A 23859-nucleotide genomic window follows, 5' to 3' on the forward strand; every position below is an offset into this window, starting at 1 on the left:
TTTTTATTTTTTTGAGGGGGCGGGGGTTAATTAGTGTTTTTTATTAAAGAATTTTTTTTTTCCTGTAGTAAATTTAAATTGCCCTAGAAAGTCAAGAAGTGTTGTTGGCCAAATGCCTGTAAACCAGTGTGGTAGTGGGGGTTTTTTTGGTGGTTTTTTTGGTGTTTTTTTTTGTTTGTTTGTTTTGTTTGGGGTTTTTGTTTGGTTTGGTTTGGTTGTTGTTGTTTTGGGTTTTGGTTGGTTTTTGTTAGTTTGGTTTGGTTTTTAATGGAAGTATGTGTATAAGATGACTCACCTTAATTAAAGGGTCAGGGGTAGTGATTAAACTGTATTAAAAGTATATTCTAAATATGTGAGAAGTGGACTTGAAGATAAACAGGAGTATAGGAAAATGTCTATTGTAAGAACTATATACATGATACTGAAGAGAAACAGAAGAAGTAGTTATCTTAGATTTGCTTGACTTTTGACTAGCTGGTTTTCACTAGTAAGTTATCATGTACAAAATACTTCACAAAATACTTGGCTAATGACTGTAGCAACCTCAGCTGTTGAAATGTAAAATGAGTATTTAGATTTCAGAGTGCAGTGGTTTAGTGGTTTGTGTTTTTGGTGATTTTTTTTGTTTGTTTGTTCATGTTTGTGTGTGTGGTGTTTTGGTTTGTTTTCTTTAAACAAACTAGTGAAGCATGTGATATTATCAGCTAATGTGGTACATTAGTCATTAATAAAATGTCTGGACAGGTCACGTTAAATGAAGTTAATAGGATTAATAATAATGTTCCTAACATGTTCAATAAGTGTGTTTTCAAAATCAGGAATAAAATTGGGAGAAAGGGAAAAACAGGTAAATTATGTGCTTTAGGGTGGTTCTTGAAACTAGTTAATAAATTGCCATGAGCAGAGCTGCATACAAGCAAAATGAAATAAAATAGATGGAGCCAGTCATACTGTGTAAAGCAGCTGAGTTCCTGGAAAGATTTCCCAAGTACCAGTTGGCATAGGAATAGGGACAGAGCAAAAATCCAAACTCTCAACTGTCACTTAAATAAATCAGTAATTAAACTCAGGGGTTTAGGTGTTGTTTGGGAAATTTGAGATACTCTGTTTATTTTATATGCGGTGTTCTGATCTAGCAGCTAGGAGATATAAAAGGATGGAAAATGTATTGAATAGGACACATTACCTAACCCAGTAATACAAAAAGTTGTCTAGCCATCATCTAGCAAACTGTTAGCAAATAAATTCTGAGAATATAATAGAAGAGGCTGACTGTTTCTTAGGTGTTTACAGCTGTAGCGCTTTCACATTGAACCTGTCGGAAAGAACTGATTTCCTCAGAGGAGCATATGGGAGGTACCTACAGTGCACATGTACAGAAACGACTGTAGAAATAGTGGGATGTAGAAAACACAGTGATGTTCACTACACAACAACCAAGCAGGTGACAAACTGTCTGAAAGTGTTCATGTTTCTACTGTTCTAGCAATCTCATGCAAAAGGTTGAATTAAGTACATGAAAAGCAGGTAAAAGTTTCAAAATTTTAAAATATTTTTTGAAGAAGGAGAGAAACAGCTTCAGTTGGAAGGAATTGAGAGGATATCAGAAGTAATAAAAAAACAAAGAAAACTTACCATTAATGTGATTGCTCTTCTATTTTTCATCTTACAGTTTGCAAGACATATCAAAAAATCTGAAGGCCAGAAGACCCCCAAAGTTGAATTACAAATCTCAATCTATGGTGTAAAAATTCTAGATCCAAAAACAAAGGTAAGAGACTAATCTTTTTGCGATGCTAAAGTAGTAATTAAATATTGGTTTAACTGTTCTAGATTTTTAAAAATATGATTATAAAAACCATTCCGTTGATGAAAAATTCTTCTAAAATACCATTTCTTGTTACAACACATGGGTGATATCTTCCTGGGAAGGTGCATGATACTCCAAAATACTGACTGTAGCTAATGTGGAATTTAATATTTTTAATCCTTTCACACCAGAACTTTTGAACTCTGAGGAAGACGAAAACACTGTGGTAAATAAATGTTAACATCCTCCTCAGAGACTTCAAAGAGGAATAATGAAATAAATATAATCAAACTAAAAAGTATTTACTCAATAGTCAGCAGTTATTAACATCTGAGTGCTCTTAAATCTTTTATAGGTATGGTGAATGTTGGGTTTGAATGAAGTGTTTGTTACTGCTGCTTAATTCTGGAGTAATTGCTACCATTCAGACAGTTATTCGGCCTTTTGAGCAAAGGTAGTTTAGTTCAAGGCTGTATCTACTTGCAACCCATTTTCCGTTCATACTCTTGATATACCACAATTCAACAGCTCATAAGCAGAGGGGGCAAGAAATATTCTTGTCAACTTTCACTGCAGTTTATGCATCTTCCTTATGTCACAGGGCAGAAGGGGGTACTAAACCCTATATCCTGGTAAAAATTATTTTAAAACACCAGTTTTAAAAGTAAAAATATGTTAGTCCTCCTAACTCTTCCTGCAGAGATTAACAGAAAGCTGTAGGACAGAAGTTCCTGGGGGAACAGGAATATTGTAATCTGTCAGCAATGTCGTTATTACAAATCAAATGGTCATCAACGATGAGTAGTCTTTTTATTTCCCCCACTTCATTTCTTAAAGCCACATGTAAATGTAAATTTGAATCAAGTTTTCCTTCTTTTTGCGAAATTTATAGATGCTTTGGGAAATGACTTAAATTCTGTGTTATCATCACTGATTACAATAATTTTTTCTGTGTGTTTTTGAAACAAATCACTTCTGTATTGTTATAGCGGAATATTGGTTTATATTCATATGATGACTATTCGTTGTGGTAGGAAGAGGAGGCCTGCTTATGTAGCAGAACTTGATTCTATACTTGGCACACAGGAAAGGAGGATTATAGAAAAGCGGTTCTGTGCTTAAATGATATAAAGTAGCTATATGGATCTCTAAACGTAAAAGAGCCAGAACAAGTGGGTGTTATTATATGTAACGGTTAAAGAGCTACAGCAGAGGTAGATTAGGAACAGAAAGAACCTGGACAAGCTTGAGAAGTGGGCCTTTGTGAACCTCATGAGGTTCAGCAAGGCCAAGTGCAAGATCCTATATCTGGGTTGGAGCAACCCCTGGTATGGGTACAGTCTGGGGATAGAGAAATGGAGAGCAGCCCTGTGGAGGAGGGCTTGGGGCTACTGGTGGGTGAAAGATTGAACATTAGCCGACAATGTGCACTTGAAGCCCAAAGGCCAATCTTATCTTGAGCAGCATCAGAAGGAGCGTGGCCAGCAGTTTGTTTGAGGGAGATGATTCTGCCCCTCTGCTCTGGTGAGACTCCCCTGCAGTGCTGCATCCAGCTCTGGGGTCCTCAGCACAAGTAAGACATGTACCTGTTGGAGAGTAGCCAGAGGAGGCCACCAAGATGACCAGAGGGCTGGAACAGCTCTGCTGTGAGGACAGGCTGAGAGAGTTGGGGTTGTTCAGCCTGGAGAAGAGAAGGCTCTGGGGAGAGCTTGTTGTGGCCTTTCCGTACTTAAAAGAGGCCTGTAAGAAAGATGGAGTCAGACATTTTTGCAGGGCCTGGTGTGACAGAACCAGGGGTTGATGGTTTTAAACTAAAGGAGGGGAGATTCAGGCCAGGCATAAGGAAGAAATTTTTTACCCTGAGGGTGGTGAGACCCTGGCCCAGGTTGCCCAGCAAAGTGGTGGATGCCCCAACCCTGCAGACATCCCAGGCCAGGCTGGACGGGGCTCTGAGCAACCTGGTCTGAGTGAAGATGTCCCTGCTCGTTGCAGGGGTTGGACTGGATGAGCTCGGAAGGTCCTTCCAACCTAAACTGTTTTGTGATTCTGTTACTAAATGTGAGGGAGATCTGGGGACGTGGGAGAAACAGGATACACAGAAGAATGACTGTAAAGGCAGAGAAAAGGAGCACAGCTGGGCAAGGGGAAAAGATTGTCCTTATGGTACCTTTTTTTCTGAAAGTTTGTGTGCGGAGAAGGCATCTCTTGTTTATGAGCTTATAGCCATCTGGGAACCCTGGTGCTGTGCAGAAGCTTTCTTTTTTTAATAGATAATACTTCACATCTAAACTGCATATTTTCTTTTAAAGCAAATACTGCTTTCCCATGTAATAAGCCAAATAAAATAAAATAAAATACCAAGAAGAGACTTGTTGAAAAAAAAATAGTTGAGAGTTTATATAAGTCTTGTCAAGCTCTCAGCTGAAGAGCATTTTTAAATAGCTGGAGCATGCTTTTTAATGGAAAGTGAAATATGGTATCTAAAATATACAACTAAGAATGTTTAAAAGCTGTTTATATTGCACCTTAAGTAAGCAATTATTTAGCTAATTTATTTCTGTGCCATGTATTTGGATAACAAAGTTATTTTATTTCTTCTTTCTAAGTTTAAGATACAAAGGTAAGGACTTACTTCATTAAAACCATTTTAATAATCCCTGTGAGACAGTGAAATCTGAAGATTGTGTGCACTTGGAAAAAAAAATAAAAAAGAGTATTTTACATAGTCAGTTCCTAAATTGCACAGAGACTCAAAGCAACAGTAAAACCAATTTTCTAGCACAGAAATTACTGTCCAAATAAACACTTCCAGATAAAAGCTGTCCAAATAAAAACTTCCTGCTTACATTCAGTAAAAATGAGAACATTTGTTAGGAGATGAGTTTACTAACTTCTGTTATAATTAACATACATTTTTGTGTGTTCTCATGTACAATGAGAGGCATTCAAAAATGTTACTGCAAGATGCCTGCTCTTTTGAACATGAGGAAATATAGAGCTTTACTTTGTGCATCTTTATACTAAGCAAGTACAGTAATTTCTTGAAAATAATCTTTATTTTTATTTGCAGGAAGTCCAGCACAACTGTCAGCTCCATAGGATATCATTTTGTGCTGACGATAAAACTGACAAGAGAATATTTACTTTCATATGCAAAGACTCAGAATCAAATAAGCATCTGTGCTATGTATTTGACAGCGAAAAGTGTGTAAGTATGCGAGACGCTTTGAAAGAATTTGGGTGACTGTTACGGACTTTGGTCTGCTTTGAAATAAAACAGGAATGGTTAATAAAGGCAAATAGCGTGCCTGTTAATTGGGGTCACTTTCATATAATCTTTCATGCCAATAACTTAGATGCATTAATTTAAAGGAGAGCCTTTTTCTTCTTTAACCTAAGGTGGTTTTGTGGGACACATTTTACTCCCCAACTCGATATCCTTGGCCAGGCATCCACAATGCTCTCAGAGAACAGCCTGCATCCCACCAAGCTTGAAATGTTTGCACAGATGTTTTGCAGAGGTTTCTGCAAGCCTGTGGCTGAGACAACCTCACAGGCTCTTCTGCTGGTGTGTTTGCCTCAGCCTCTCTTCCTCTTTAATTCTTTTTCTCTAAAGCAAGGTTCTCCCTTCTCTACCCGCCGCCCTGCCACGTCTCTCCAGTTTGTTCTTGCCGTGATGCACTACCAGAGAATTCATTGCACCAACCACTGACATTCTTTCGTGTCTGAGATAGAACAGGGCAACTGTTCAAAAATGTGCAATAGCAGAAAAAAAAACAAAAAAACAACAAAAAAACCCATCCCCGCCACCCCTGCCCCCCACTTCCCCCAAAAACACAAAAAAACAAGCCCCAAACCAAATAAAGAAAGTGGTGTCTGACTGAAACAGGGTTGTGTGCTTACACTGGCAGAAAGCAATTAACAAATACAAACACTGGAATCTACACCAAATTTAGATGTTTACATTTTTAAAATGTTCTGAAGCCTCTCTTTTTGTTTTATTCTGAAGTAGCTGGGGTATCATACAAAGTAAATACAAAGGGAACTTTTTTTTGTAGTAAAAGAGGCATATTCACTTTATATGCAATTATGTAGCCTTATGTGTTACTTCAAAGTGTTACTGATTATTCTGCTGTTCACCTACATTGCTCCAGTGCCTTCAGTAGGTACTGTTCAGAATTGCTAGGCACATCTGTTAATTTCTCTTCAAATTTCTATCCTGTGGCTCTTTTTCACACATTCCCATGATTTTAAATTGCCCTTGCAGTCTCTGAACACTAGTACCACTTTTATTCCACACCAACTCACTGTTCTTCTTCTCTCTAACCTGGTATTTCCTTACTGTACTTTTGTCCTCTATTTCACTCTTTGTTCATTAGTACTCTCAGGATTCAAAGGATCCTACCTCAGTTGTAGCTTTCATGTCAGCAGCCTTCATCCTTCCAAGAAGACAGGACTACCTACTCCCAGGATTCATTATACTTTTACTAACAGAAACCGTTAGTCTCTAAAGCAGTCCAGCAGTCCAAGTTCAGCTTTTTCGGTCCAATTCAGTTAATTATTTTTTTTTTGGTTGTGTGTGGGTTTTGGGGGTGGGGAGGGGCTGTGTTTGTTTGTGTTTTTTGGTGTTTGGAAGGGCTTTTTTTGTTGTTTGTTTTTGTTTTGTTTTAAGAAAGGTGGCTGTATGGGTTTTTTTCACAGGAAAAGGATAGAGGGGTTAATTCCCCATTCTTGTAGAACAAGTGTGTCATCTCATTTTCACATCAGCCTCGCAGTTGCCTTCAAAGAGCCAAATGTAATTTTAGGCCTGTGTAAATGTAGGAGTAGTTACTTGTTGCATGCCTATTTTTACCACTGTTATTTTTAAAGTAGATTTTCTGTCCAAGTTGTATATATGAATCATAACATATGATGCAAATAACCATAGAACTACTAAATTATTACATTTTTCATATATAAATGCAAATTCTGTTTGGTTGGATTTTTGTAATCAGAAATACTTGCACAGATAAATACATTTATCTACACCTTTTAGTGTAGATAGATTTTATAGGACTTCTAAAAATAAGTATGGAAATCCAAATGTAAAAGCAATAGGGGTCACAGCATCCATTAACATGAAAAAATTAATCCATTCAAACAAAACTGATTTAATTTAATGACTGAAAAGCCTGTATTTGCTTCAGAAATCATCAGGAAAAGAAATACTGTGGCATACTCTCTGTATTTACAGAAATTAAAGGCATAGTTTATGCTAAAAATTAGCTAATTGTGTTTTACCTGTTCAGTTTCCCTTCTTTATCTGCAGTATTTTTTTTAAGTTGCTTTCATAGCATTTTCTGTCAAGGTATTTAGCTGAGGAGTGTTTGCCATGCTGCTTTGTGGTGTTGAGTTTGTGATGGATGAAGATGAACGTGATAGATGATATCAAGTATTTTGTGATCATCTGAAATGAAAGTAATCCTATAAAATATTCTTAATATACTAATTTCAACCTTATGTTTTATGTAAAGGCTGAAGAGATAACTTTAACAATTGGTCAAGCATTTGACTTAGCTTACAGGAAATTTCTGGAATCTGGTGGAAAAGATGTTGAAACAAGGAAACAAATTGCAGGTTTACAGAAAAGAGTAAGTTCTGAACTATGTTTTTTAAAGAGATAAAAGAACATGCTACTGTATTTGTGTTATCTGCTCTCTATGACAGCGTAATTTGCATAATTTACTGATTGCTAAGAATTGCAACAGATGCCAAAAAAAAAGAAAAAAAGACCAGATAACTGAAAAATAGTATTTTATGTTTTGCTGTCTTGCAGGGTCATTAAAGAGTAAAGCAAGGTTGCAATATGGAAGATACAAAAGTTTAATTATTTTTTGTAATTAGATAACTAGTTCAACATTGGTGCTAAATCACCAGGTCTCTGATAAAACTTACTTTCAATGGATGCTGTTGTTGAAATGAATTAATATCCCAATAGCTGTTGCAATAACCACTTGCTTTGTAGATTCAAGAATTAGAAACTGAAAACACAGAACTGAAAAATAAAGTTCAAGATTTGGAAAACCAGTTAAGAATAACACAAGTACATGCATCTCCAGTAAGTACATGGCCATAAATCTTATGTCTGAAGTTACTTTAAATTTATAATCATTATGTTATGATTATTAGCATCTGTGCTGTCCAGTGATTATGATTAACATACAGTGATCACGTAACATATCTGTTGAAATGCAATATTGGAGCAAGATTGTGACAAGCCAACAAAAGTGCAAATTGTGCTCTCTGAAATTGTGGTTCTTTAATCCCCTTGTCATACCTATTTGTTGCTGCCTAAAGACAGTAAGTGCTCCTTCTAGTAGCCATGTAATCATGCTCCCTCAGGACGAAGAGCTCTGTTCAACACTTAAATGATCCAGTTCAAGAATCCTCCTTCAGATTTTTCAGGGAACTTCCTGTCACAAGTGGATTGTCACAACTGACATTTTCCAAATGACTTTTATAAAAACTTGCATGTCTCAAAGGAGTTATTAGGCCTCAGAAACTAGCACTGGGTGGGTACATAAAAATGAGGAACCACAGGTTCCTCATAACCGGAAATTTCTAACACTTTCTGCAGTTCCTAGAGATGATCATGATCATTTTTAAATGACTGACTGACAGTTAGTTATATCTAGTCAGGACTTCTTAAAATGCAGGTTACATTGTGGACTGATCCTAATGACTCCCCTCTTCTTACGAGCGTATTTTACCTGTACAGTATCAGATAACTGTGAAAATTAACCTAATTTCTTACTGTATGTAGAGCAAAATCTCAGAAAAAGAAGCGCTGCTTTTAAGGTGTGCATTTTAGGCCACCTTATTCCTGCCCTGGATGTACACAATTTCACCTCAAATGGATGTTCATAAATTCAGGCAGTACAGAAGTATGTTTATAACGATCATGACAATTTTTCAATAGTGTCTATACACTCCCTTGGTATTGATTAGATGGTTGCTCCCAAGAGGAATTGTCGTTTAATTTCACTGCAATCTATTTAGAGGAGAAAGCACCATAAATTATAAATACTGCATCACTCCCACAGCGAAAATGATAAGTTTTGGATGTCTTCTTGTTTGTGAAGCATTCCATGAAAGGTAATAAACTTTAATGCTAGATTTAAAATCAATTTAGTCAATTCTTTAATCCTTTATTTTCCTTAATTAGGATGGGAGCTAGTTTGTTTTTATTTATGACAGTAACAACTAAATGTATCTTCAATTAAACAGACTCTTAAGTCTCTCAATGTAAAAGCATTTCTCTTTTGTTTAAATTAGTGAAGAACTCAGTAATTGCATTTAGGAAAAAAAACTTAAAGTATCAACAATGACCAAAATGTTTCCTGTGGTGTGTATAGTACACGTTTATTTGGTCTTTTGAGACCTTACCAAGTAACATCATTCAAGTAGGGCTGTTTTAAACTAGTTTGTGTACATTGTAAATAACAGCTCTTAATTGTGCTAGCATAACAGTAAGTACATAAAAGTGCAACAACTAAGTTGAAAATAAATGAACAGAGTAGAGGTTATGAAATGACTTTTCAGTCCAGGGAAGAGAAAGCATAAATATTTTTGAGTTAGTTTATTAGTACTTGGAATAGCAGTTTTGGTGATATGTAGCTGCTCTTCTGCTATGTGAGCAACAAATATGTATGAAAGAAAGAAATTACAAATAATTCATAAAAGAATTGATTGCCTGTTGTAGTTTGCAATTAACTTTATATGCTTTTATTTCAAATCAGCTATCATTTCAAACATTACTTTGCCAAGTTTCAACTCCTACTAGAAAAAAGCAGAAGCAGTGCAAAGAATGTTTTCCTCTATTTCTACATAATTTCTGTGATGTAAAATAACACTTTATTTTTTAAAGGTTATTAAAGATTTGTTTTTTTTTCTGAATTTAAATTTACAACTTGTATCATGTTAAAAATATATTTGCTGCTACTGCTCTCTTTCTTCAAAACTAGCAAAGAAAAATCACCAGTTCTATCTTGTGATCATTTCGTCAGAGTAACATTTTCAAATCTGCTGATAGTATTTTGTTAAATACTGAAATAAAATAGCTTACATAAATGAAGCGGAATATCCAACATGGGGAATAATACCCTATCTGAGTTACTTCCTAAGCACTTCTGCTTAGATTGGGGAAAACTTGGTTCCCAGCAGATATTCTTCATGTTACTTGCTGTGAACATAACATGATCATTCTCGTAATTTGTAAAACTATAAAGTTTAGGTTTTTTCAGAGCTCTCATGTTACTGAATTATAAAGAGATGCCAGTGCCATGCTAGAAATTTCCGAGGCTTTTTTAGAGATAATAAATAATAGGATTTATTTGTATTTTGTTAATTTGATACAGCTGTAACTCCTTATCTGTCAGTCCAGTTTGCTGTTATTCTCTATGATCAATGGAAAGTTTCAGCCCTTGTACTTGATATCTGATACGATAAAAGTACATGTGCCTTTAACTGACATCACAGTAATTTGTAAAAAATTGTTTAGCTTCACAAGCCAACAACAGATGGTTATAAATTTGCTTCTGTTAATAGTACCTTGGATTTTCTTATCTTATGCTTTCCTTTTTGTGTTTGGCTGTTCGCACAGTGTTTGTACTTTCTCAAGCTTTGCCACATGTGCTGCAATGACTTTCCTGCCTTACCGGTTGTTGACTGTGCTCTTGAAGTGCTTAACGTGTGGTTGCGGAGACACTGGGGAATCAGCAATTGCTCTAGCACTTCAGAAGGCAACAGACACCAACTGATGTCATTGTCGTGCTTTATTTGCTAAAATACAGGTTTAGGACAGAATGTCTTTCCCCCTTGTCAGGAACTGAGAAACCATGGTATCATTTCTATGCAATACCAGTCTGTCATTTCTTTACTCCTGCTTCTTCCTTGTCAAGATTTTGGTGTCTTTAATTACTCTAGACACATCAGTCTTCACATAAATTTTTAATGAAAGAAGTAGGTAGAAAATACCTTCAGAAATTCCAAGTTTGATTATTTTTGTAGTATTTTTTTTTTTTTTCAAAAAGCCATTTCTCCTTTTCCTGAGAGTGAAGCTAAAGCTTAAGTCCTCTTTAAGTCCTCTGAGTCCCAGATCATTTTCCAATAAGCAAGACTAGGTTACATCTCTTGTTCTCACTTCAGCATCAAAAAGAAAATAGAATTTGAGAGTGTCTTTAAACTGTGGCATGCAGCATTTCTAAGCAGATATATCCAGACTGTCATTTAAAATAAAATTTTCTACCTTCCTGTTGACATTTGAAATGGGTTTGCTAACTGAACATAAAGACATACATAAAGGCATTTGCTGGAATTCATGCTCAAGATCAAATGTAATACTATCAAGACTTAAAATTCAGTTCCTCTTTTATTTCCAAAATATTTTTAAAAATATTTTTTGGTGGTTTATCAAAGATGGTACCTTCTATATGTGATGCTCAAGAGCAAAACAGATAAACCATGCTGGTCTCAAAATGTTAGTTCACTGACAGATTTTCTTCTCTAACAGGTATATGCACATATTGAACTCTTGAGTAATAATGTAGAACAACTTATTTGCAAAATACAGTCCTAAAACATCTTAATTTGCTATTCTCTGACATCAAAATGTGTCAAAAAATTTTACACATGGTGATTATTCAAAATCCATCAGTGGTCTAATTAGGAGTAGAAAATGCAAGCAGTGAATTGTAAGCTGAAGCTTTATTTTGAACACACAATTTAAAATATTTTGTATGATTGATAACTTCACATAGAGTATTTTCTATCTGATACATCCATTACTGGTTGTTTTAATTGTATTCTTTTTTAGGCAATAACAATAAATTTGAGTATTGCAGTATTTATTGCGAGCCCTTCATTGCTCTACTTAATAAAAATCCATTCATATATTAAAATTGAAAATAATAATAAATTTGAGGTGACTTTTTTCTCTTTTGAGTTTATAAGTAGTGCAAGTAGTCTTGTTTGGGAAATACAAAGAGAATTCTATCTAAAACTGCTTTCCTCATTCTTCTTGCTTGTATTCCTGTTTTTTTTGCAGGCCTTGTAAGGATTTATATGAGGACTTAGTTTAAAATAATACTGGCTGAAATGGGTCAAAACTATGTGTATGAACAATGCAATTACGTACCCTTTACATTTTTGCAATGTGTAAGGGGCTGCAGAACACTGACAGCAATTGGCTTCTGCTTTTGAGGGGTACATTTGCTATCAAAATTACTTGTTGTTTAGTTATTAGTATCACTATGAAAATTTTTCTGTGGCTGTTCTAAATCTAATCAAATGACCAAATTAACACCAATCTGAGTTGCTTTTTCTATCAGTTCGTAAACTGTAGGGGAAAAACAAAATTTCTTTCTGAAGCTATAAAACCAGCTGTTAAAAGCAAGGAGATCATAGTTGGAAATGAAAAAAAAACAAAAGAAAACTCAGTTGTAGTCACAGGCTGGCAGTGTTCAAGAACAGACTGGGCAATGCCCTCAGACACCTGGTGTGAACTCTGGGGCTGTCATATGCAGGGACAGGAGCTGGACTCAGTGATCCTTGTGGGTCCCTTCCAACTCAGGACACTCTATGATGATAATGTCATGTAAAATGTATTGTGAAAGTTGAACACTGAACTGTCAATCTTCTGCACACTTTTCCCCTCAGGGCATTGTAACTATTTAGATTTAGGTTTTTTTATCACATTCAGTAAATAATAAACTGCTTAGTGATCTTTTTTTTCTACTTTTGGGCAGATGTTTTTATGTATGCTAGTCTTGCTAAAACTTTGAAGTTAGTCTCTAAAATATCTGTATTTGCCAATGAAGAAATGTTCTGCAGTAGAAGCAGAACTTTATTCATTTCCTGAGTGGATTTGTCAAGGACGTACTATATCAAAGAATGAGTTTCCTTAGAGTAGTTTGCCTTTACAGCTGTAATTCCATATGCCACGGGAAATGTTGGCATGGGATGTTGCTTTTGTCTCTCACTCCATTGCATGTACAGCTGAAGTTTCCATTACTTTTATATGTGTGCTGTTTACTTTTCATCTGTTTTAGTGGTTTGGCAATACATTAATCACTGGTGTTCTTTGCATTTGATCTTGATTAAATGAGGACAGTCTGATTTTCATTTTGTTGTTTGCCTATGATTACACTGCTTAAGTTTGTATTGCAATAAGACTTTGGATGCTGCTCCTACATATAAATCCAACCTCCAAAGCTCAGTCTGTCCCTGGGAGTTGTGTTTCACACAATGTCTTTTATTTATTTATGCTGTCGGTGTTGCTTAGAGCAGCCTGGGTAGCTGTACACATAGCCTTCATGTGGCTAGCACTTACATGCAGTTTGCACCCTCAGTTTTTATAGTAGACTGAACAGTTAACTATTGCAGGTCACAGAGGAACCTCTGATGAGATAAGAGAGATTTTTAATCTATTTTGGGCTTGGCTGGAGTTTCTCAGGCATGCCTTGAAGGTTTCCTCTTTGAGCAACGTGTGTAAGGCAGGGAAGTAAGTTGTGGCAACTGCATGACTCCAAAGTTAGACAAAACCCAGGAATATTCAGGAAAATAATTTAAAAGAGAGAATGATAAAATATGAGAAAAGCAGACTTGAAAGGCAGCAGGAAATAGTATTGGGAGAAACAGACCCCAAAGGAATGGTGTTCTCCTCATCACTATAAGTACTGTGAAACTAGTTGTATCTAAATGTATTCTTATCATGGCAGTGTTGCAAAATACCTCCTTTTTTACTTGGAGCATTAAAGATACTGATTCGTTAGACATTTTTTTAAAAAACTTCTTTAAGTGTGACTCAGACACATAGGCCACCTGCACCTATTACCCTCATTAAAAAGCTTTAACACACTCATGAGAAACCCCAAGACAGACGTTGGAACTTCATGCATATTTCAGAAAACAGTTTTGGAATGTGTTTAGGCATATCACTTGATTCATGTTTCCATTAAGACTGCCAAGTGAGAAAATGCACGTGTTTTTTCTTTGCCTATCTGCTGCTTTTTCAATTTTATAATATTCTGTATTCAGTTCAGTGAGCACTTCTTTGTGAGAGTTTAAAATTCTATTATGTTTGTGATGTTAAAACAAAAAATTTGAAATTGTCTATGTCAGATTTCATGTTACTGAAAAAGTACTAAATGAACTGAAGATGTAGCAGTTAATGAATTAAACTGTTAATGCTTATACAGTATTTTATGAATTAGTGAATTAATATATCTTTAGTAGTCCCAAATCTCAGGTAGCTTGTAATCAGTGGTTTTGTAACTAACTGCATAATTTCCAATTCAAGGTCACTCACAGTTCCATGTAACATTCACTGCAGTTATCCACTATGGCGATCCTGTATATTACCAACTTGAAGATTCTAAAAACATTTTTAATTCATTAAGATATTTATCTGATTCCTATGGGGTTATGACACAGAGATTGCAATCAATGTCTTGAGACACCTAGTAAAACCAAACAATTTTGAAATTATTTCTTGATTAACAAAAACTCATTCATGCTACATTTTCCATGGGGTGCAGCCTGATGGTGCATCTTCAACATCATGCTGAGGAGAACGAATCAAAAGTAAATCCTTTGACAGGGACATAATAACATCTAATTGTAACAGAGATTAAATCCACTGAACTAGTATGTTGATTTCATTAAGAAGGATTTCATATTGTTTTCTTGTGTTGATGAAATGGGGCCCAAACTGGAAAGTAATAAATATATCAACATTGCCAATACTACATGTTCAGTATTACTCAGTGTGAAGGTCAGACAAAATACAATTGCCATTTTTACTATATTTTCTTCCTTTACAATTTGGTGTAAGACTAGTCTTTACTAGTGAAAACTCATTATTGACAAGACACATTCCCAAAACTGTCATATGAAGCTCGACAGCCTATATGGTGTGAAACGTCCTAAGATCATTGCTTATCAGATAAACAGGAACAAACCTGAGTTTTGTTCTGTCCTACATCCTGTGCTGCTATTGTAGGGACATGAGGATTCCTTTGCTTTGCAAAAACAAGTCTTAGCTTTTGAGATACCTGCTGAAAATACCAGCAGGTGTTCTTCCACACCTGACTGCTCCATGTTCACAAAGAGTACACAAATAGTGTATGAAACCTTTCATTGCTTGAATTTGATATATGTTCATCATCCTTTCAGTTTTTCTGCTTTGTATCCTATATTCATTTTGCTGGTTTCTGTATGTTTTTTCATGTGATATTCATACTTTCTTATGGAAACTACTCATCCTCTGCTGCTTTGCATTTCAGGGAAATATTTATGTTTTCTTAATTTGATGTATTTAGTATCTTCCAGTGTTTACTATTGTGAGACCTATTTTTTCCTTATATATATAGCAGTAAGTATACATGGTAGGAATCACATGGTTGCATTCTACTTGTAGGCTAGTGATACTCTTGGAATAATAGTCAAAATTGTATGTCTTATAGATTTTTGCTTTCATTTTTATTGATTACCATTCCAAACCCTCTGTCTCTGTTTCCAGCTTGACAACAGATGAATTGTTTGCAATTGCGATAAAAACTTTTTTTTTTCAATTTTTGATTAGAGTTTTGTGGTGTTTATTGATGTTGTCTTAAGTATGGCATTGTTAATAAATTTGGATACCTGTACCCTTAACCTGGCTTATCTGTAAAGAAAGGAACTAAGACTCAGTTTAAAAGGATTTGAAATGTTTTGTTTTCTACGTAACTCTAAAAAAGATGGTTTAAAATAATTGATTAAATCCTGCTCTACTGAAGTTATTCCAACCTATAATGAAAGAATCATGTCATATCAATTGTGTAACATTCTATGAGGAAAGTAAAAGCAGACTTGAAAATTTTTGCTGCATACATTTACCATTGCTTCAGCTGGGGCAAGTCAAGGGTTTTTTAGGCAAGATACCAACAGCACAGATCCAATTCTTGCGTACTGTGTGTATAGACTCTTGGCTCCAGCCAAGAACCATTTGCATTCGCGTTCCATCTCTTCTGTTAAGATTCAAAGATTAATCTGTCCTCTAAAGACTTATTTTAACTGTCCAAAGCTGTTCTCCTCAGATTTTGAGGCAGGAATTACAACTTGGCCCCAACAGAAAGATTGCATGGGCATGTTTCTTAAATATTTGAAGGCATTTCCTTTATGCTTTTCTCTCCAGGATCAGTCCTGATGGCTCTTTGTTTCTGATTTCATCTAGACAAGATCCATTTCAGGATTATGGATATTTCCCATTCAGGCAAATAATTTAGGGGTTTTCTTTTTTAAGTGGGCAAAACTCTCAGCTTCACTCTCAAACTTAAATAATCTTGCCGGAATATGCAGTTAAATACTCCCCAGTCATATGCAGCAGCTAGCCTCAGGTTCTTGTCTGCCTCATTCACACCAAAACCTTGCAGTTCCCGCTTTGTCATCTGAGGTGAATGCTTTTACCATTTGTTATTCTAGTGTGAATGTTTCTCATCTGCCTCTGCTCAATGCTGTTCTGTGGATTTGTTAAGAAAGCCAGAGTATCTTACAATCCTCACCATATTTGTTTTCCCAGCAGAGGAGTTTTGTTCTGTCCTGCATCCTATGCTGCTATTGTAGGGACATGAGGATTCCTTTGCTTTGCAAAAGCAAGTCTCAGCTTTTGAGATACCTGCTGAAAATACCAGCAGGTGTTCTTCCACACAGAAAAGTTGGCAGAAGGTTATTATTGTTCATAAAAGTTTAGGTTCTCAAATTCCATCGAGAGGGATATGAAACAAAGCCTATTATTAATGTGAACATTAAAATTTGTGTAACGTGAACTTTTGCCGTAAGAAGATTTTGGTTAAATAATTAACTTTTCTTTAAATATCGGTGGGATATAAATGGTAGCTGTTTCCTGGTTTGGAGAAGGAAAATTCTCACCTGTGCTTTAACCACCAGGATAACTCTTCTCCCCAGATATGTACTTACTGCTAGTTTACATGTGCAGAGATGAGATATTGCTGATATGTTGGTGGATGTAAACATTTGTCAGTGCATCCAGCACACTCATTTTTGGAAAGATGCCTGTCTTCATTTTGTTCGGTGTAATTATGAACAAGCAAGTCATCTTCATTCCAGTTGGTATTGGGCTCCCTCTGATTATGGTCTTTTTTTTAGATTTTCTTTTAAAATATTTTCGGGTTCTGTATCTTGTAACTATAGCATGGAAGAACAAGTTGCTGACAAACTTTTCTGAAGTAAGAAATGTGGGGTTTTTTTCTGCTTTCCCTGATGTTACCGTGTTCTGGTCCTCAGAATGTTTTTTCTTTCTGTGATTTCTTTCCAGCTGCTGCACATAAAGTGTGATAATGATGAACATATGTTTCAAAGACCTTCTACTTTTTTCTGGTGTAACAATGAGGATTCGCCTCCTTGTTTAGATATCTCTTCCATTACACTTACTCCTAGGAGTTCTCCTGACTCTAGACTATCATCTGGATTGTTAATACCACCACCTTCAAAAAGTGGTCTTCCAAAGCCAACCAGTGAATACAGCTGCCCAAGACCTCGTGTAATCCTGCTGTGCAAAAGCTTTTTGTGTTTTGGTTTTCTTATTTTTTGGCTTTCGTTCATTCTCTGTTGTGTATTAACTTGTATTAAAAATGTGCATTTTGTACAGTGGTTTAAGGACAGAACGGATATATTTTTTGTTCTCTAGGGGTACTCTTAAACTACGGAATTTGTGAAGTTTTACTCTTATTTCTACATAGCTTTCTCTCTCCCACTCCCAAAACATAAATTCTTATTTTCCCAGAATGTTTAAATTACTTCATTAATTAATTACCTCTCTGTTATTTGTCAATCTTTTGTTAAAATTCTTTATATTAAGAATAGTTATTCAAAACAAACAATTATAAAAGTCCAACTTTAAGGGCTTATTCCCCCCACCCTTAGTGGCAATCAGCCATTAAAAGCCTTTCAGCATACTTTATAAAAACTCTGTGCAAAATGAAGGTTGAAAATTATTCTTGCATATGAAATGGGCATTTTGCCTGCTTTTTCATAGCAATATGCTTGGACTCTCAACTTTTCTTCCATTTGCAAGTAACATTTGGCTGTATTCAGCAAACATCATGGCTTTCTGCATGTGTTCACTAAAAAAAACTGCTTCTTGTGCTCATATGTACTCAAAATACACGTTTCTTGAAAGAACTAAATTATAGTTTTACTTAAACTAGCTGTATCAATAGTACCAAAAAGGCCAGTAACTACAAAATGGCATATGGATGGGAAATGACAGTGTGAAGTTTTGCTGGTTTTGCCTAAAAGACTCATTTAAGACTATTCATAAATACTATTTGTTTATCTAGCTTCTGCGGAGCCATAAGCACTTAGCAAATAAGGAGAATCTACATTAGCATTTACTATGTCTAAGACCTCCTAGGATTAGTGATCCATGTTGGTGGGAAATTTAGGTTAATATATGGCACGTACCTGTACATTAAACCTGATCCCACCTTCTCGATGCAGACAGAACTATCTATGCAAGAGGTTTGTTTGCATGAAGAATGGAATAGGAGCTTCATGGTACATTTCCTTTGGGTCAAGTACACCCATTGCCCTGCTTTGAGTGGGAGCAGATGACATTACATTGTACTGGTGCTCTGGCCATTTTCAAAGGTGCTAGGGGGTTAATGCAGGGTCCATGAACACGGTAATGAGAGCCTGGCGCATCTAAATGGCAGGCTCTGAAATCTTTTTACAAGAGACTAGCTTTGAAATTGCTATGCTAACTCATGTTGAGGTCAGTAAGTGGTCTGCATGTGTAAAAATCTTAAAATTAGTTATTTGGTGTAGTTAATTCAGTTCTGGTCTTGCCAGGGAATAGTATGACTCTCTATTCTTTTTAAATAGAACAACAACAAAAAAAACAGTATGTTAAATTAGGATTTTGTTTTGTTTTGTTTTCCACTTTTTCCAGTATACTTGGGTAGAAATACCACAGGTTGTTGGAGCTGTTGAACAGTTCTAGATCTCTCCTAATCCAAATTTAAAACATTAATTCAAAGCTTCTAGGAAATAGGACTTAAGAGTCTACTTTTCTCTAGGCAGTGTATTTAGTGGAATACCATAGATAAATGTTCTTTCCTTGTCAGCAGCCACTGCAGCATCTGGAGAGAAAGAAATTGAGGTAGTTCAGGACTGCCTATAGACTTAGCTTAGAAATCTGTGGCTTGTGCTGTCGGATAGCAGCTTCAGTTGCTGCAGCAGAGGCACTAGAGAAAGTAACATTCCAAAAGAAGGGTTAGGTCCATGAAACTCACCTGGACAAGCGGTGCTAAACACTACCGGCTTGCCACGTGGTCAGGTATTCTGAATAAAAGAATCTGGGTGGCTAATTTAACTGGTACTTAAAAATTTGTATGTGAATATTTTGGTCAAGTTGCATCTTATTTTAAAAGAGCAGGCTTTCCCTGTGCCTGGCTGTATAGTCTTTCTAATACACAGAATGTAGGGTTTTTTAATTGTCTAAGTAATAACGTTAACATGCAAACTAGCTTTGCAAACATATTTTGCCTTCAGCTTGTCAGTCTCAGTTTTAATGTATTTTATAATCTGTTTTTAGTGTTCAGTTTATTCTGACTTGACTGTGTCTCATTTGTGTCCTGAAGTAACAGACTGATGGCAGGAGGAATTAATCATTAAAAACTTCCTATGTCTATACAATGATAGTAATTGTTGCACTTGACTTTTTTTTTCCTATCCAGTATTTTTTTGAACCCTTCCAAATTCTTACTCCTTACTGATGAAATCTCAATGGTTACACATTCAAGGATGAGAGCTTTATTTTGGAGATTAATATTCAGGGTATTGCATATCTAGGTTGTTACTTACCAAAAAGTACATTTGAAGCTTTGATCACAGCAGATTTTTTTTTTAGGCTGTCAAGTTATCGTGTAAAGAAGAATGAGTAAACAAGAAATATTGGAATTGTATCTTTTCATTCTGGCTACTAGTTCTGTGCACTCTGGAGGATAGCATATGTGGGTCTTGTGAACATATCTGTATTCATCCATCTGCGATAGAGACCTGCTTGTCAGCAGCTTCTTCAGGTTTTACTGTGACATTTCTGGCTGTACCAGTTGGACTGAAAATGGGAAAATTACAATGCTGCTTATGTATTAGAGAGTTTTAGCATGTCTCCAACTCTGAACTGCAAATGCCATTCGCTTGGTGTCAGGAGCTGTTTTTTGCATGCTGATGGTTATTTTTAACGTTTTTGAAAATGTGCCTCTTATCTGCATGCTCGAGAATTCAGTATTGTGATCTTTCATGTGAAATATTGCCCTAATATTTATTGTCCTTATTGTAGGCAGGCAGTGTGACACCTAAATCACCCTCCACTGACATCTTTGATATGGTTCCCTTTTCTCCCATATCCCCTCAGTCATCAACACCTACTCGCAATGGTACACAGCCTCCTCCAGTACCCAGTAGATCTACAGAGATCAGTAAGTTTTGTAACAACTGACCTAATTTTTGCTTACATTATATTTTTTTAAAGAAGCATCTTTAAAGATTTACTACATTTTGCATGAAAAGCCATATACAGTTTTTGTAAATCACATTTGATAATGCCATTTAATTTTTGTACCATCTTCCCAAAGTCTTTGATGTTGCTGCCAAGTTACATTTCTGAGGAAGACAGCAGGTGGAGTAAGTATGGTGATGATGATGCAGAAGGGCGAGCTGAAGAAGTCCCTCAAGATCTAGACTGTCTTGGAATACTATTTTTAATACTACTTTTCGTATCATATGCAGCTTTGTTTTTCAGTTACAGTTGATGAACCTCACCAGATTTGTGAACCACTCCTAAAAGATCTTAAAAAGATGGTTTACAATAGCAATTTTATTTTCCAAAGGCTTGAAAGCAGCTAGGGTAAGGTTCTTGGTTTCACTGGAAAACTTTTAGGAGTTCACAAAGTATTTTTTAAAGCCTTTGAAATCCCTGAGGGGAGGGGAGAGCAGAGCATACACAAGCAATGTTTGAGGTTGTAGAAATTTCAGTCTATGTGTAGTATCTTCTATTTCTGATGCCTATTTTAGCGTGGATCACGAATATTAATGTTACAGCCTGCCACCATATAAAACCACATTTAAATAATTTCTGCCTGTTTTGGGGAATGCTTCTAGTATGTAGAAGTTTCAGGTGTGAATGAGAGCTGTGCAAATAATAAAAATGCATTGTAAAACTTCAGTCAGTTAACATCTTCCCCAGTACCATATCCTATGCACCTTTCAGTTCCATTGCTCAGGATGACGGTTACCCTCTAAAGAGAAAGTAGATGACAAGGCTATTGATTACATTAAAAAAATCTGTTCTTTTAAAATTAAGATTGTAAATACATTTAGATGAATTTCTATGAGTTTCTCAAAGGGTATATTGACATAATTTAAAACTGTTCTATCAAGAATAGTTAATATAAACTATTATTAAATAACTTAAAAGAATATTAGACTATTCTAATAGAATATTAGAAGAATTATTAGAATAACAGTTCTATTTTGATATTACAATAGAACTGTTTCTTTAAGAGAATTTTTATGGCTTTGTAAGGAACAACAGAAAAATAATTCGAAGACACTCCCCAAAGAACTCCTTTTGTGTTTTCAAATTTTTCCTCTAAAACTACAGACAATGCTACAAAATCATTCTCAGTGTGCATATCCAGATTTAACAATAATAACTTGAATTAATTGACAGGATGAGATTCTTTTTGTTTTTTAGCTATTGTTCTACCTCGTTTTGTTGAAATTGGTGCTAGAAATCTTGTGGGAGTCAATGCTCAATGCTGAGCGATCTTGAGAATTCCAGTTCCGTAGTATTTGTAATTCTTTAATCAGTGAGCTTTGTAATATAGGAGATAATATAATTGAGTTGCTTATTCAGCCATTTCTACTGTTTAAAATGGTTGTTTCTTCTGCACTTTATTAATTTGCATTAAATTAAGATGGTGTAGTTCAGAGATGTGGCAGTCAGTGTTTATAATCCTCTGTGCTCCTCAGTGTGCTGTGCTTTAGAGAGGGGTTGCAGAAATACATCATAGTCTTTATACTTTTGATCCCAGCTCTTTCAGTCTATGTCATAGTACTTTATATGTTGAAAATTGTTGCATTTATCAGCTATTAACACGTTTTGGCATATTTCAAAAATGCAATTTGAAAGAAAAGAGGAATATTTTATAATCAAACAAGGACTTACTGTCTTGGATGAGAAAGTTCAAATCCTATTAGAATCTCATTCAAGCTGTGTAATGTTACATTACTATAATAATGTACAATAATACGTTGTTTTATATGTTTTTATTGCTGCTATTACAAGCAAGCTGGCACTTTTTTCTCCAATACAAATCAGATAGGTGGCAACCAAGAGAAGCCAAAGTTTGGAGTCCCATTTTGTGAGGTCTTCTGAACATCATTTCATGTTCTTATCTATACTTCATCCCTGCACTTGAGTGTTTTTTCCCATCACTTTTGGTGAAATTGTAGGATGATTTTCTTGGATTCTATCATTTTTGTAACTTCCACCTTTACCACATTCAGTAGTAAATAAGAAGAAAGATAAAGATGGGACATCTATTTGCTAGTGTCAGCCTCAGTGGCTCCATTTGTCCAGGTGAGGTTCACCTAGCTGTTACCAGATTTGCTTTCAAAGTCAAAGTTCATCTTACTCAGCAGCTGGCCAGTTTTCCCAGCAAAAATTGGGGGGTTCTCAATATTTTTTGCTTTGACTAGCTTGCAGTATGTACTTAAAGAAACCCAGCATTCTAATACTGGAATGGTGCAACAGTGACCAGTTCTCAGAAAGGCGGTTATCTCCAAAACATTTTGGCTTTAAAAAAGGGAGAACATTCTGAATTCTGAGTTCTTATTCAGCATTATGCCAATATGGCTTCTCAGTAAATATCTGCTCACTGCTAGTTGTATCAGTGATAGCAAATAGATTGGTTTAACCTTTTTCAAAGGAGAGAATTCCATTATTTTGGGGCAGGAAGATGCAGATGGGACAAAATGTGGTGTCTCTTCAGGTAATAATTGCAAATAAGTGATTATTTAAAAAAAAAGCCCTTTCCACAATTGTATTTGTAGTCAAAATGTTGCTGGGAAGTACCTCTTTTAATGCTAAGTTTGTGTTAAACAATTTGCATGCTAAACATAAGCATTGCAGCCCAGTATAGTAATTGCTTAATTGAGCAGTTGATGAATGCATAGTTAGTGCAACCAAAATGCAGTGTTAAACACCATGCTGCTGCTTCCTTATGAAGTAAGGCATTGCCAACTTCCTTGTGAGTTACCTTAAAGGAATTAATTTATTAATTTTCATCAATTAAAGGAGGAAATAGTTTCTAAGTTTCTTGCTGGCACAGAATTTTTGTCATATCTCAGAAAAAAAGTGGAGAGGAACATTATCAAGTTGTTCAACATTTGTTTCACTCAAATGCATTTTGGGCAATCCAAGGTTGCAACTGGCAGATGTAGAAATCTGCTCCAGGACACTGACTTTCCAGAGATATTTAAGATTCTGTTGTCAGAATAATGATGGAACCATTTTGTATGCTGTAATAATTCCAAAAGAAAAAAATATGGAGTAGCCTGCAGCTAAGGGAAATGCTTCCTGGACTTCACCACCTCAGCTTATTCCAAATATTACTTGGGTGCTCATCTTCAGTGTGATTAATTTTTGTCATCACAGCTGCTCCAGGACATCTGGGGAAAGCATACATCAGCATAACTCTGTGCCAGGCTGATAGCTAAGGTAAAGAAGATTGGGAGGCAGAATGCAGTAGAAAAGCCAAATATTTGTAGGGGTTTTTTTTGGTAATTGGTAATTTTGAGCTTATTGCAGAGTGCAGGTTGCTGCTCTCCAGTATTATGTGTTTCTGGTCCTGAATGTCAGATAGGCCACAGAAACAAGAATTTATTACCTGTTCCTGTCTTCTGTGGTTTGAGTGGTGGATATAAAACATCAGCATTTCATGGTT

The 23859-nt window shown here is 35.7% G+C and overlaps 1 protein-coding gene across 7 annotated transcripts in view; it reads left to right on the top strand.

The window, feature by feature from the left end:
• GULP1 (GULP PTB domain containing engulfment adaptor 1) overlaps positions 1 to 23859 on the top strand; it is a 155361-nt gene that overhangs the window by 119518 nt on the left and 11984 nt on the right. For 4 of the 7 annotated variants that reach the window (XM_065069870.1, XM_065069867.1, XM_065069869.1 and 1 more), the window contains 6 exons: positions 1673 to 1771; positions 4881 to 5018; positions 7324 to 7440; positions 7815 to 7907; positions 17163 to 17387; positions 20190 to 20328. In XM_065069870.1, the coding sequence (XP_064925942.1) occupies positions 1673 to 1771; positions 4881 to 5018; positions 7324 to 7440; positions 7815 to 7907; positions 17163 to 17387; positions 20190 to 20328 (811 nt within the window). The remainder of the gene's footprint in view (positions 1 to 1672; positions 1772 to 4880; positions 5019 to 7323; positions 7441 to 7814; positions 7908 to 17162; positions 17388 to 20189; positions 20329 to 23859) is intronic. The other 3 variants (XM_065069873.1, XM_065069871.1, XM_065069872.1) reach the window with 1 other exon arrangement.

The sequence above is a fragment of the Columba livia genome, chromosome 7 (assembly GCF_036013475.1).
Source record: "Columba livia isolate bColLiv1 breed racing homer chromosome 7, bColLiv1.pat.W.v2, whole genome shotgun sequence".
NCBI classification, from domain to species: domain Eukaryota; kingdom Metazoa; phylum Chordata; class Aves; order Columbiformes; family Columbidae; genus Columba; species Columba livia.